This window comes from Silene latifolia, chromosome 10 (genome assembly GCF_048544455.1).
Source record: "Silene latifolia isolate original U9 population chromosome 10, ASM4854445v1, whole genome shotgun sequence".
Classification (NCBI taxonomy): domain Eukaryota; kingdom Viridiplantae; phylum Streptophyta; class Magnoliopsida; order Caryophyllales; family Caryophyllaceae; genus Silene; species Silene latifolia.
The window spans coordinates 15,910,190-15,922,216 of NC_133535.1; the positions used below are offsets into that span (position 1 = coordinate 15,910,190).

The 12,027-nt window shown below is 34.8% G+C and overlaps 1 protein-coding gene across 1 annotated transcript; it reads left to right on the plus strand.

Annotated features, from left to right (window-relative positions):
* The first annotated feature begins 4,072 nt into the window (after window positions 1–4,072).
* Window positions 4,073–5,775, plus strand: LOC141607829 (molybdate transporter 1-like). The gene has a single exon (XM_074427174.1). It carries the CDS (start codon window positions 4,289–4,291, stop codon window positions 5,690–5,692), a length of 1,404 nt encoding a protein of 467 aa, XP_074283275.1. The 5' UTR covers window positions 4,073–4,288; the 3' UTR covers window positions 5,693–5,775.
* The last annotated feature ends 6,252 nt before the right edge of the window (window positions 5,776–12,027 follow it).

Sequence of the window (12,027 nt, forward strand, 5' to 3'; positions counted from 1 at the left end):
CCAAAAAGGTAAGATTTCACAATAAGAAGTTTAAAAATGGACCATCATCAAAACAAAAAGAAAGAAATTGAAAATTAAAAATTAGATAAAAGTTCTCATGAGAGACCGTCTCCCACTAATTTAGTGGGAGACATTATAGCAGGGAAAAAAGAAATTTAATGGGTCCCCTACCCCTATCATGTGAGAGGTCTCTCAATAACGCTATTGAGAGACCGTCTCTCTGGAGTTTTTGTGATTAAGGAGAGGAGATAAGTAGACAATAAGTTATACGAAGTATGAATAATCAAATTTACCTTTAAAATATGGGTTATTTAACAAAAATACTCTAAACTATTATCCACCTTCTCAAAATACTAACTACTTTAATTTAACTCGCAATAAACTATACTATTAACCCCCTCTTCTCATATTATACTTAGACGTTTTTTACCTATAAAATCAGGTTAAAAAGCTAAGTAGGCCCTATTACCACCCCGTTCATACATTACCCTCCTAGGCCTCATCCACTATCATTTCATCCTCCGCCGTTCACCAACCATAACCCCACATCTTGCTCATTCCATCCTCATTTACACCATTCACCACCACAACCACCCAATATTGCCATCAACTTCTGCCGTCGTCACAATTCTTAACCATCGCCTCATTTTCTCCATTGTTTCGTCTATAAAACAGAGGCCAAGATGACAGGCCATGCCTCACCTTCTTGACTCGTCCACCTTTTTCGTTTCTTTCCTTTTTCTCTCATTTGCCTTTATATATTCCTGTCTTTTTTTTTTCACTTGCCTTCCTGTCATCACTCCTTCACTTATACTCCCACAATTTCCCCTCTTTATTTTTTTAATTAAACAATAAATCACAACTTCTCACCTGAATCCCTCTCCTTCCTTTTTTTTTCCCACTTAATTAATTAACTGAGGGAGAGATATTTTCACAAAGAGAGAGATAAAGAATTAACCGCTTTTATTTGCTTTTTTAGTTTGTTGTTGGGATTTGAAAGTGTTTGTTTGGGTCAGATCAGATTACCGAAGATTTAAGCGGAAATAACTGGGGTTCTTATGATTTTTGGTAAATCCAACTTTAGAAATGAGTGATCTATTGTTAAGAACCACAAAATATTGACAATATGAATTTGTTTTAGCTTCTGTTAAACCTCGTTCATCCTCATATATAGACGTGTTGTGGGTGGATGATGCCAGACTCTGGCTGTGGCGTTAAGCCGCTGATGATGTGGTGATGGAAAAGGTAGGGTGGGTTTACAAGGAAAATGAGGGGAAGTAACTTGCTAAACAGGTATCCGGTTACCCGAGTGTAATATGAGAAGATATGGGCAATACTATAGTTTATTGTGAGTTAAATCGAAGGTCGTAGTATTTTGAGAAGGCTGTCAATAGTATGGAGTATTCTTGTTAAATAATCCTTAAAATATCTATAAAACTATATTAAAAGGGTAACCTTAAAAGGCCACGTAGACAAAGCCACATAGGCGAAGAAAAAGCCACGCGTGCATTACGAATGTCACATCTATAAATCTATATAATCTATACTATATAGTTAAAAGGCAACTTAATACATTTAATTTTTGCCATGTAGGATTATCATAATTAAATTCTATTAATTTATATTGTTAATATTAAGGCTACTTTAATAAATTTATTAAAATTCATTATAAAGTTTAGTAATATTTTTTTTTTTTGTGTGGAAACCATAAGATCATGATTTAAATTATAAAAATAAATTGAATTTAGTCTCATCATTTAAATCATTCAATTTGTTCATCTAACTCCTCCTTAACCATAAATATAGTCGCTAAAGGGTCTTATATAGTAAATAAAAAATCTAATAATTTGGATTATAAAGCTACTAATATCTACAAATTTATAAATATAATTAAAAGGAAAACCAAAATATCTATAATCATCAATATGTCATATTTTAACTATATAGTTAAAAGGCAAGTTAATACATTTAATTTTTTGCCATGTAGGATTATCATAATTAAATTCTATTAATTTATATTGTTAATTTCAAGGTTACTTTAATAAATTTATTAAAACTCATTATAAGGTTTAGTAATATTTATTTTTGTGTGGAAACCATAAGATCATGATTTAAATTATAAAAATAAATTAAGAATTTACTCTCATCATTTAAATCATCCAATTTGTTGATCTAACTCCTCCTTAACCATAAAGATAGTAGCTAAAAGGTCAGATATGTAGTAAATAAAAAATCTAATAATTTGGATTATAAAGCTACAAATATCTACAAATTTATAAATATAATTTAAAGAAAAACCAAAATATCTATCATCATCATCATTAATAATAATAATAATAATAATAATAATAATAATAATAATAATGCAAACCTTTTACATACCATTTCTCATTTTCCCATATTTATGTTTATATTAAACTTCATAATAATGAAAAATGGATGCTCAAAAGTCATGAACTTGATCTTTATTTATACCTATATTAAATTTCATATTAATGAAAAAATAATATTTAATAGTTATAAAACGCATCCTCAATTGTTTATATATTTTTTTACGGAAGGCAAAATTTGTAAGCAAAAAAATTCGTATCTCTATCGTTAGTAGAATGGTATGTGTTACCAATATTATTAACTAATTTTTTTTATTTTTTTATTGGAAGTTGCATTGGGTTATGAAGTGATCATCACATTTTTAATTTCGCGTATGTGTTTGTTTTGTTCTCATTTAGGTGCTATCAAGATTATTTATGTGTTAAGCTCTTCCAAGGTAAATATATACTTACATCTCTACGATTTGATTATCATTCCCTCTTTTTTTCATTACTTAAGGTGAAACTAAGTTAATAACGATAATATTGCATAAAACAAATTCCACTATTATTGTGTTACTTTTTTTAATAGGTATGATTTATTGAATAAAGAAGATTATAAGGAGAAATGAAATACTAAGATTGCTTAAACAACTATATTTTACATACTAACTAAAGATTGGTGACATCAACGTGGAATCGTGAATAATTAATAATTTTTTGAGCATTTATTATATATATTTTGAAATATCACAAAAAGTCCGGAGAGACGGTCTCTCAATAGCGTTATTGAGAGACCTCTCACATGATGGGGTGAGGGACCCACTGAATTTCTTTTTTCCCTATTATGTCTCCCACTAAATTAGTGGGGGACGGTCTCTCATGAGACCTACTGAATATATGATTAAAAGGTGGAAAATTTGAGGGGATGACATAGCATTTTTTTTGTATAATATTGTTTAATAGGTGAAGTATTCGACAATAATGATCCAATTGTTGTTCAAGTTGTTGCTGCTTTAAAATATTTAGTTCCACAATTAATTATTGTATTAGCTTCAATTTTATGGGGGTATGAAATGTTAGTTTTGTCATAACATTTCTAATTGTGTGTTTTATGTTATTTTCAGAATTGTTGATGACATTTTGATATCTAATTTGTGAGGGTGCTCTATCTTTGGGGATCTTTGTTTGATAACATAGTTTTGTTTAATTTGATTATATGAGTACTTATATTATTAATTCATTTTAACTTGCATTGAGTTACTTTAGTTTTGATAGGGATATCTTAGTATATCTAATGTATGAAATTTTAATTTCTGATAAACTGTTGTGTATAAAAGACTAATTGAATTTATACAACCCTTAAAACATGAAAATCGTAAATTGAATTGATCGTAGTATGTTATTGTATTAAATCACTAAAGTATTAACACTAGAAACCGAACAACCCCTGAATTTCACGGGTCATAAAACTAGTTTCTAATATAAAAAGATAAACAAATAATTGAAACACTCATAATGCAATCGGTAGACAAATATCAGAAAGGGAGACTTTAGAGTTTGCTATCAGCAAGGTTTGCAAATGTCCGTCTACTGAAAAAACTTGGTCAATATAGTTATATAGGTATATCTGTAGATACACCTTGAGTTTTTTACTACGGAGTATAATATAGAGTAATATACTAATACGGAGTAAATGAATATGAAATGCATTTAGACAGCTGCAAAAAATCATAATCGCCACTTCCATTGGCTCATATCTCTTATGCTTATGCCCTTACCAAATGACCTCTCATTTTCTTCGTACAAGAAAAAAGAATGACTCCTCATTCCTATAAAGGCCAAATTAGATGATCCAAAATGTGAAGAAATCATCCATATATATTCCTATTTATAGTACAACAGTTGATGTACTTCCCTACCTACACTTCACAATCAATACCAACATTTGACAATTTCATTTGTTTTCTCCAAGCTCCATGGAATCACAAAATCAACTTGAAATGTCACAAACCCCATATAATCCAAAAAATCAAAAGTTTCCTTACAATATTTGGGGTACTCTTAAGGAAAACCTTAGTTTTAAGTCCAAATGGGGGGAACTAAATGGTGCTATGGGGGATTTAGGTACTTTTATTCCCATCATCCTAGCCTTAACATTGGCAAGAAATCTTGATTTGGGTACTACCCTTATCTTCACTGGTGTTTATAATATACTCACTGGTGCTATCTATGGTGTACCAATGCCTGTACAACCAATGAAGTCTATCTCCGCCGTCGCAATAGCCAATCCTGACTTTGGTATCCCTGAAATCATGGCTGCTGGTATTTGCACAGGTGGAATTTTTTTTGTACTTGGTGTTACACAACTTATGCAACTTGTGTATTGGTTGGTACCTCTTTCTGTAGTTAGAGGTATTCAATTGTCACAAGGGTTATCATTTGCAATGTCTGCTGTTAAGTATGTTAGATCTAATCAAGATTTTGTTAAGTCCAAGAGTGTGGGTGATAGACCTTGGTTGGGTTTGGATGGTTTGTTGTTGGCTATCATTTGTGCATTTTTTATTATTCTTGTGAGTGGAGGGGGAGAGGAGAGGAGAAACGAGGGGTGTGATTTGGTTGATAGTTTTGAGAATAATAATAATGGGATTAATAAAGTGAAAAACAAGGGTTTTAGGAGGGTTTTGTATGCTCTCCCTAGTGCTTTTCTTATCTTCATATTAGGGTTAATTTTGTCAATTGCTAGTGGGCCAACACAAGTGAGGAAGGGTTTTAAGTTTGGACCCTCTTCAATGCAAATTGTCAAAATCTCTAAACAAGCATGGAAAGATGGGTTTATCAAAGGGACGATTCCACAATTACCTTTGTCTGTACTGAACTCTGTTATAGCTGTGTGTAAGTTGTCATCTGATCTTTTTCCCGAAAAGGATTTCACGGCCACATCCCTCTCGGTCACGGTTGGGATGATGAACTTAGTCGGGTGTTGGTTCGGTGCCGTGCCAACTTGTCATGGTGCCGGAGGCCTAGCCGGGCAATACAAGTTCGGGGGTAGGAGTGGTGGGTGTGTCGCACTTTTGGGTGCAGCCAAGTTGATAATTGGTATCGTCTTGGGAAGCTCAATCATTAAAATTTTGGACCTATTCCCGGTCGGGGTCCTAGGGGTGTTGCTATTATTTGCTGGCCTTGAGCTAGCCATGGCTTGTAGGGACATGAACACAAAGGAAGAATCATTTGTTATGTTGTTGGTCACAGCGGTTTCCCTTGTAGAATCAGGAGCATCACTTGGATTTTTGTGTGGAATAATCACTCATTTCCTTCTTAAGCTTAGGATCATGGACAAGCTACAATCTTTCCCTGCATTATGGATGCAAAGAAGCCAATGATCCTACGTACCCAAATAAAATTATTACCTCATGTTGATTGATGAATGATTTCCGCTTGTTGATTGATGAATTAAGTTTTTCCCTTTCTTGGGTGCCTTGTACATTGGACAGTTAGCATCTAGCTAACGAACACAGTTTGTTGTTTTTTATGCGAGTTATTTCGGGCAAATTATTAGGTATTTAATCTAACTATTTCCAAAATAATGTAAAATTATCTCATTATATTTTTTTTTTTTTTTGGTGTGTCATTATATTTGTGATTTATGTAAAAATGTTGATGTACAAACCTATAATTTTATTTGTTGTTAAACACTACCTATAATGTACCCCGTAACTTTTATTAATAACTACCAACATCATCCTATTTATTAAAGGATCAGAGCATAGGTGTCGCTCTGTGATTAAAAGTCAACTATTCAAAGTGGGGCCTTTTCTTTGCTAATTTTAAGGAGCCACTTTCGTTTACGTATTTAATTACACAATTTGATTTGTTACGAATTGTTGAGTCTACAGTTACAATTATAATAAAAAATTTAGAGAACTTGAATAATCAATGTAATTATACTATAGTATACTAATTATAATTTAGCATCATAATACAAATATAAAATGAAATTTGTTGGTATTGAGATAATTTAATAATGGTATACCATAATAATATTACCACATGTATGTGACATGGAAAAAAAATAAGAACACATATTTTTTTGACTAATTAAACCGAGTAAATAAATAGAGAAAACATAGCTATATGAAAATTATGTTTAAGTTGTGAAGAAATATGAAACAAATTGGATTTCATAAACAATGAAGAGGTAATTGCTTGCTGAGCTGACAAAAATTTAGTCGGAGGATTGGAGAAATATGAAACAAATTGAATTTCACAAACAAAAAATAAGAACTACCTTTTTCACTACCCAATATCAATCTCACAAAAATTTAGTCGGAGAATTGGAGAGGTAATTGCTTGCCTTATTGATATGGAGGTGAGTTACGACATTCACATAGGGTTAAGGGTTAGGAATTTTAGTGTAAGTGTATTTATTGAGTGGAATTTTAGAATGTTCGTTATTTGAAAAATACATGGGCCATATTCTTTTCACTAATTCTCATTTATTACGGGCTCTTTTCGTCACAAATTATGACGGACCTAAATGTGACCATTTCTATGAAACAAATGTGACCCATTATTTGATAAGTGACATTTTATAAGTGATTACTTTTATCATAATGTGGTCACATTTACGTTCGTCATAATTTGTGACCGTCATAACCAAAGTTGACGGCTGTGAGTAATAAGGGCTCTTATCTTTTAAACAAGTGGTCAGGGGGTTCACTTCCTAACTCTTGCGAATGAAAAGGTCAAACTTGGGAGGGGTCAACCCATTAAATTGCTTTCAGTACCCCGAAGGAGATTGCCTCAACTGTCGATAGGGTATACTCCTGGTCAACACCAAAAAAAAAAAAAATTGTGACCGTCACAAGAGATACCAACTTTTTTTTAGCAAGTATTGCATGGTAAATTTTGAGTTATCCTGTTCACACATAAATTATTTATACTCCATATTTGTATAGGCTAATTAACATCTTTATAGACAAATACATTTGTGAGGAAAGCACTGGTTAAAGTTTTTGCGATTTTAAAATTATATCATTGGTTCGTATATCAAATTTTGCATTATATTTGTATAATTATATAATTATTCGACAAAATTGTTCTAAATATGCACGGGTCACAATTATTTTCATTGGTTAATACTACATGATTTGTACTAGATGATAAACGGGCATACCCGTGCATTTGTATAGTAACAAGTTTAAAGGAGCATACCCGTGCATTTTGCATGGGTTTAAGATTAATATAATTAATATTGCACGGGTTATACAACAATTCACATTGCTACAACATTTACTTTTGTTATACTTTGATATATGACTATATAAATTGTAATTTTATTATTGCCATATTTTAGATACCCTCGATAGATACAATTTTGGTAACTGCAAACGAAATTACGATACGCATTGAGAACATGAAATATGAGTTCAGTTAAAGACCAACCACTATTAACACACCTTGCTACAACATTCTAAATAACAAACCCGTGCAATTTGCACGGGTTTAAGACTAGTGTTTTTGACAAAAAAAAAAGTCCAACTTCCATTGTTAATCTATACTTTTCTGCAAAAAAAAAAAAAAAAAAAAAAAAAAAAAAAAAAAAACCCTAAAACTACCAAATTTTCTTTCTCTTTTCCCTTTATAAACTAGTACTCCCTCCTATTCACTAACATCTTTCACATTTTTTAAAGCGGAAACACAAAAATCTTTCATTTTCCTTTTTTGTCTATTATTTGTTGTTAATATAACATGTAACCTCAGATTCTCTTACTTTCATTTTCCTCCACATATTACCATTCTACTAAATATTGGTCCAAAACCAATATGAAAGATCATATAGAATATGGGGAGTACTACATAATTTTCTTCTTGTTATCCATAAAACTACTGTATCGTACCATTAATCATTCCTCTTTATATTACTCATAATTTGATGATAATTGATTCTTAGGAAGCGGTTATTCAAAAGGCCCAGGTATACCTGATCAGTCTTCATTTGGGATTGTGCCACATAAGTGTTCCTGACAGGGTACTGTAATTGCTAGGCGAGAGACTTACCTGCCTTGGAAGGCTTCAGGGCCTCAGTACAGCATTCCTAAGCAGATTTTTGTTCTCCTTTGACGGTTGCTATCCCCCACTCTGTTGAAATCTTGACACATTGGTGATAGGTTGAAGGGATAGCCTTTACATTGTGGATCAATGGCTTGCTTATGATTGCATTATAATATGACAGGCAATCCAGAACTCCAAATTTTTCGTAGGATGACACTCCTTCAACGTAGGTTGGTAGGTAGATCTCTCCCATGGTGTTTTTGGTTTCACCAATAAATCCTACCAGGACATTGTATATCTTTGTGCTTTGGTCCTCATCAATCTTCATGGCTTTCAGGACGTCCAACATGATCAGGTTTACTGAACTTCCACCGTCGACAAGGATCCTCAGTACACGAGCAGTTCCAATTTGCATGGTGATGACCAGGCCATCATGATGGAGATCAGATACTCCTTGCATGTCACTGTCATGTCGCCAAAGGTGATTTGAGGCAGGTTTCTGGGCCTGTAAGGTGACTTCATTTTTTATTCCATGGCTATCTTCTTTGCTGCTGAGCTTGTCAGGCCGCAAATCTCTGATCCCCCATTTATGAACTTGACTTCGTAGATTGGTGGTGGGGGTGGCAGGTCATGTTCTGGCTTTTGCTTCTGATCCCTTCTTGTTGAATTTTCATTCTTGTTTCTTGACGGTATCAGGTCTTTCAGGTAACCTTTCTTTAACAGGTGTATGCATTCCTCAGTTGTATGCCCTATATCCATGCGGAATTCACACCGTCTGGTTGTATCTTTCCTGGAATTGGAGTTGCCAATCTTTCTTAGCCATCTAACAATGTCTCCCATGTTGTCAAGCCTTTTGATGAGTCCTGCAATGTCAACAGAGAAGTTATACTCCTGGATAGGTGGGAAGGTGTAAGAATTACCTCGTTGCTCTTGAGCAAGGTTAACTTCTGATCTGTCAGGCCTTGAATATGGGGATGGCCTGGAACTGCTTCCTCTGTGATTGAAACATTTTCTGCTAGATCTCTCATAGCCTGTACCGCTGGCAGATTTCTCTGACTTGTAGCATTTGTCTTCCTCTAGTCTGATGTGGGCGAGAGCTTTTGCCTGAACGTCCTCGAATGTATGGCAGGGATACTTGGTGTGTGACACCCGCGATAATGCGGAAAATATAACTAATAAATTTAAGCGAAAAATATGAAATTTTTAAAAACTTTTTATTACTAGTTAAAGTTTAACATGCGGGAGTCACGAAAAAAAGAAACAAGTGCAACGATAAGCAAACTTAGGTTATTACAAATCAAGTCTAGCAAAAGGGGGAAAAAGATATCCCACGAATAACAAGTCTAAAAGGTGAGTCTAAGCATAACGATAGACAAAAATCCAACGGTCAAGGTACTAGCTCTCTGGATCATACATGTCTTCACTCCAAATAAGTACCGATCTGCAACCTGTTCATTCATTAAAAATGAATGCCACAATCAGTGGGAGTAACTCAGGGTTCTCCCAGCTATATTATATCACAATGAACATAACAAAGAACTCAAATAAGATAAGGTATAATAAATATGAGATAGAATTCACTTGAATAAATAAGCATGGGATCATTCATGTTAGAATAATAAGAGAAAGCGAGATAGAATAGCAAACGAGTATGTAATAGGCATATTTAAATAAGTGAAGTAAAGGAAGGAACATAGATACGGTTAGTTAATCACAAGCCCAAATTCCAATGAAATGTGACATATGCAACTATCCAAATTATAAAATACTAGTACTTAAGTCATGTGAGATAGATAAACGAGTAGTCAATCATCGCAATACATATAGTTGAAAACCATAGCCATTACTTTAGAAATTTTCAAACAAACATTGCACGGGACGTAGCTATTAACGTCGCATTCGCACTCATGACTTGTATCTCACCATAAGAACGGATGGGAGCATCAATCCGACGATCATATCGCAACTAGAAGGCTTGCATCTCACCTCTAGTGTCCGATAGGAAAGACATATGCCAATGACCATAACCAAGCAAAACATTTACTACTCTTAGACTAAATTTTCCCCGGAAAAGACTAAAATAAAACTCACTTGCCAGAACAGTACAAGTGACCAAAACCGTACTTGTCAGAACAGCACAAGTTGTAATACCCGCCCTGTTTAAGGACTCATTGATGGAGAGCCTTAGCAAGGGATACGGGAGAGGTTAGTAGACCAACGTTGCTTGTTACTCGACCTAGTTAGGGTCACTCGGCCGAGTAGCTGGGATACTCGACCGAGTAGAGCGTACTCGGCCGAGTATGTCTATACTCGACCGAGTACCACGTCAGTTAACGTGTTATTATAAAAGGCGAGATCGTAAACTCAATTAACTTATCGACGGCTCCTTTCTCTTTTTAACCCTAATCTCTCTCTCTCTCTCTCTCTCTCTCTCTCTCTCTCTCTCTCTCTCTCTCTCTCTCTCTCTCTCTCTCTCTCTCTCTCTCTCTCTCTCTCTCGCCCAATTATCTCTTATCACCATATACTCTCACATGGCCTTGACACTAACCCAAGGAAGGAGATGGTTTACGCATGAACTCACTAAGTCGGGTTGTCATCGTTACCGGCATCTGTCTGCATCTCAAGGTGAGTTTGTGCTTCGTTGTTATCTTTCAGTATATCTTGAATAGTCTAGTAATAGGATATGGTTTCTACTTGTAGGATTCATCACGGAGTCTTGCGTGGCTTATTTGTTGGATGCATTTACGTGAAATAACGAAAAGGTAGGGTTTCTCTACTCAGTTGTCTGTTTAATTGATTTAAGATGAATTATTGTATTGATGGCATGATTGATATCGTAATTGGAATTGTCTTTCTTGGTTGTTGGAATTGTTGTTGCTTGTCTACGTTTGTGAGGTGCGTCCTCGGCTGAGTGGAGTCATTTTTGGGAATGGCTTCATGCCTTTGATTCGCCCCTTGTGGTTCCCGTCACAAAAGGGATGTGCACATTAATGGATATGGGTTATTGCTCGTTGCGATGAGCGGGGCTTAGGTGGGCATGGCTGCAGTCCCCCACTGGCGGTGAGGATTACCTGTCGCGGCGGGTAATCTGGCAGGGCTACACACTTAAGTGTATAGCCGGATATGTGATATGATTTGAGTTGGGAAATGGTTGTTCAGTTGTTTGCCTTGGTTGTTTCTTTGCGTTTAACTTATCTTGATTATTCAGTGAACTGGCCCCGTTGTGTTTTATAAAACTGTGGTGATCCATTCGGAGATGGTGAGTAGATTGTGATGATTACTTTAGCTGCGGGGACGAATGTAATACTCCGTATTTATAAGTCTTGGGGTACTCTATCGAGTAGGCCTTACTCTGTCGAGTAAGGGTAAGTTGCGAAATAAAATAGTTTCTGACCTGTTGGGTACTCGATCGAGTAGCTGGGGCACTCGATCGAGTAAGGGGGTACTCGATCGAGTACCTTGGGTACTCGATCGAGTGTCCGGTTTTACGGGGAGTTTTCTCGGGTTTTGTTAATTATGCGATTAAGGTATTTAAGCTTCATCGTCATTATTCTAAATCACTTTTACAAAACCTAAATTCCTGTTTAAGAGAGAAAGCAAACAAGTTCATCTTCTTAATCGCATTCTTAGCAATTCCCGGAGTTCAGACGGTCAGTTCTTGTCG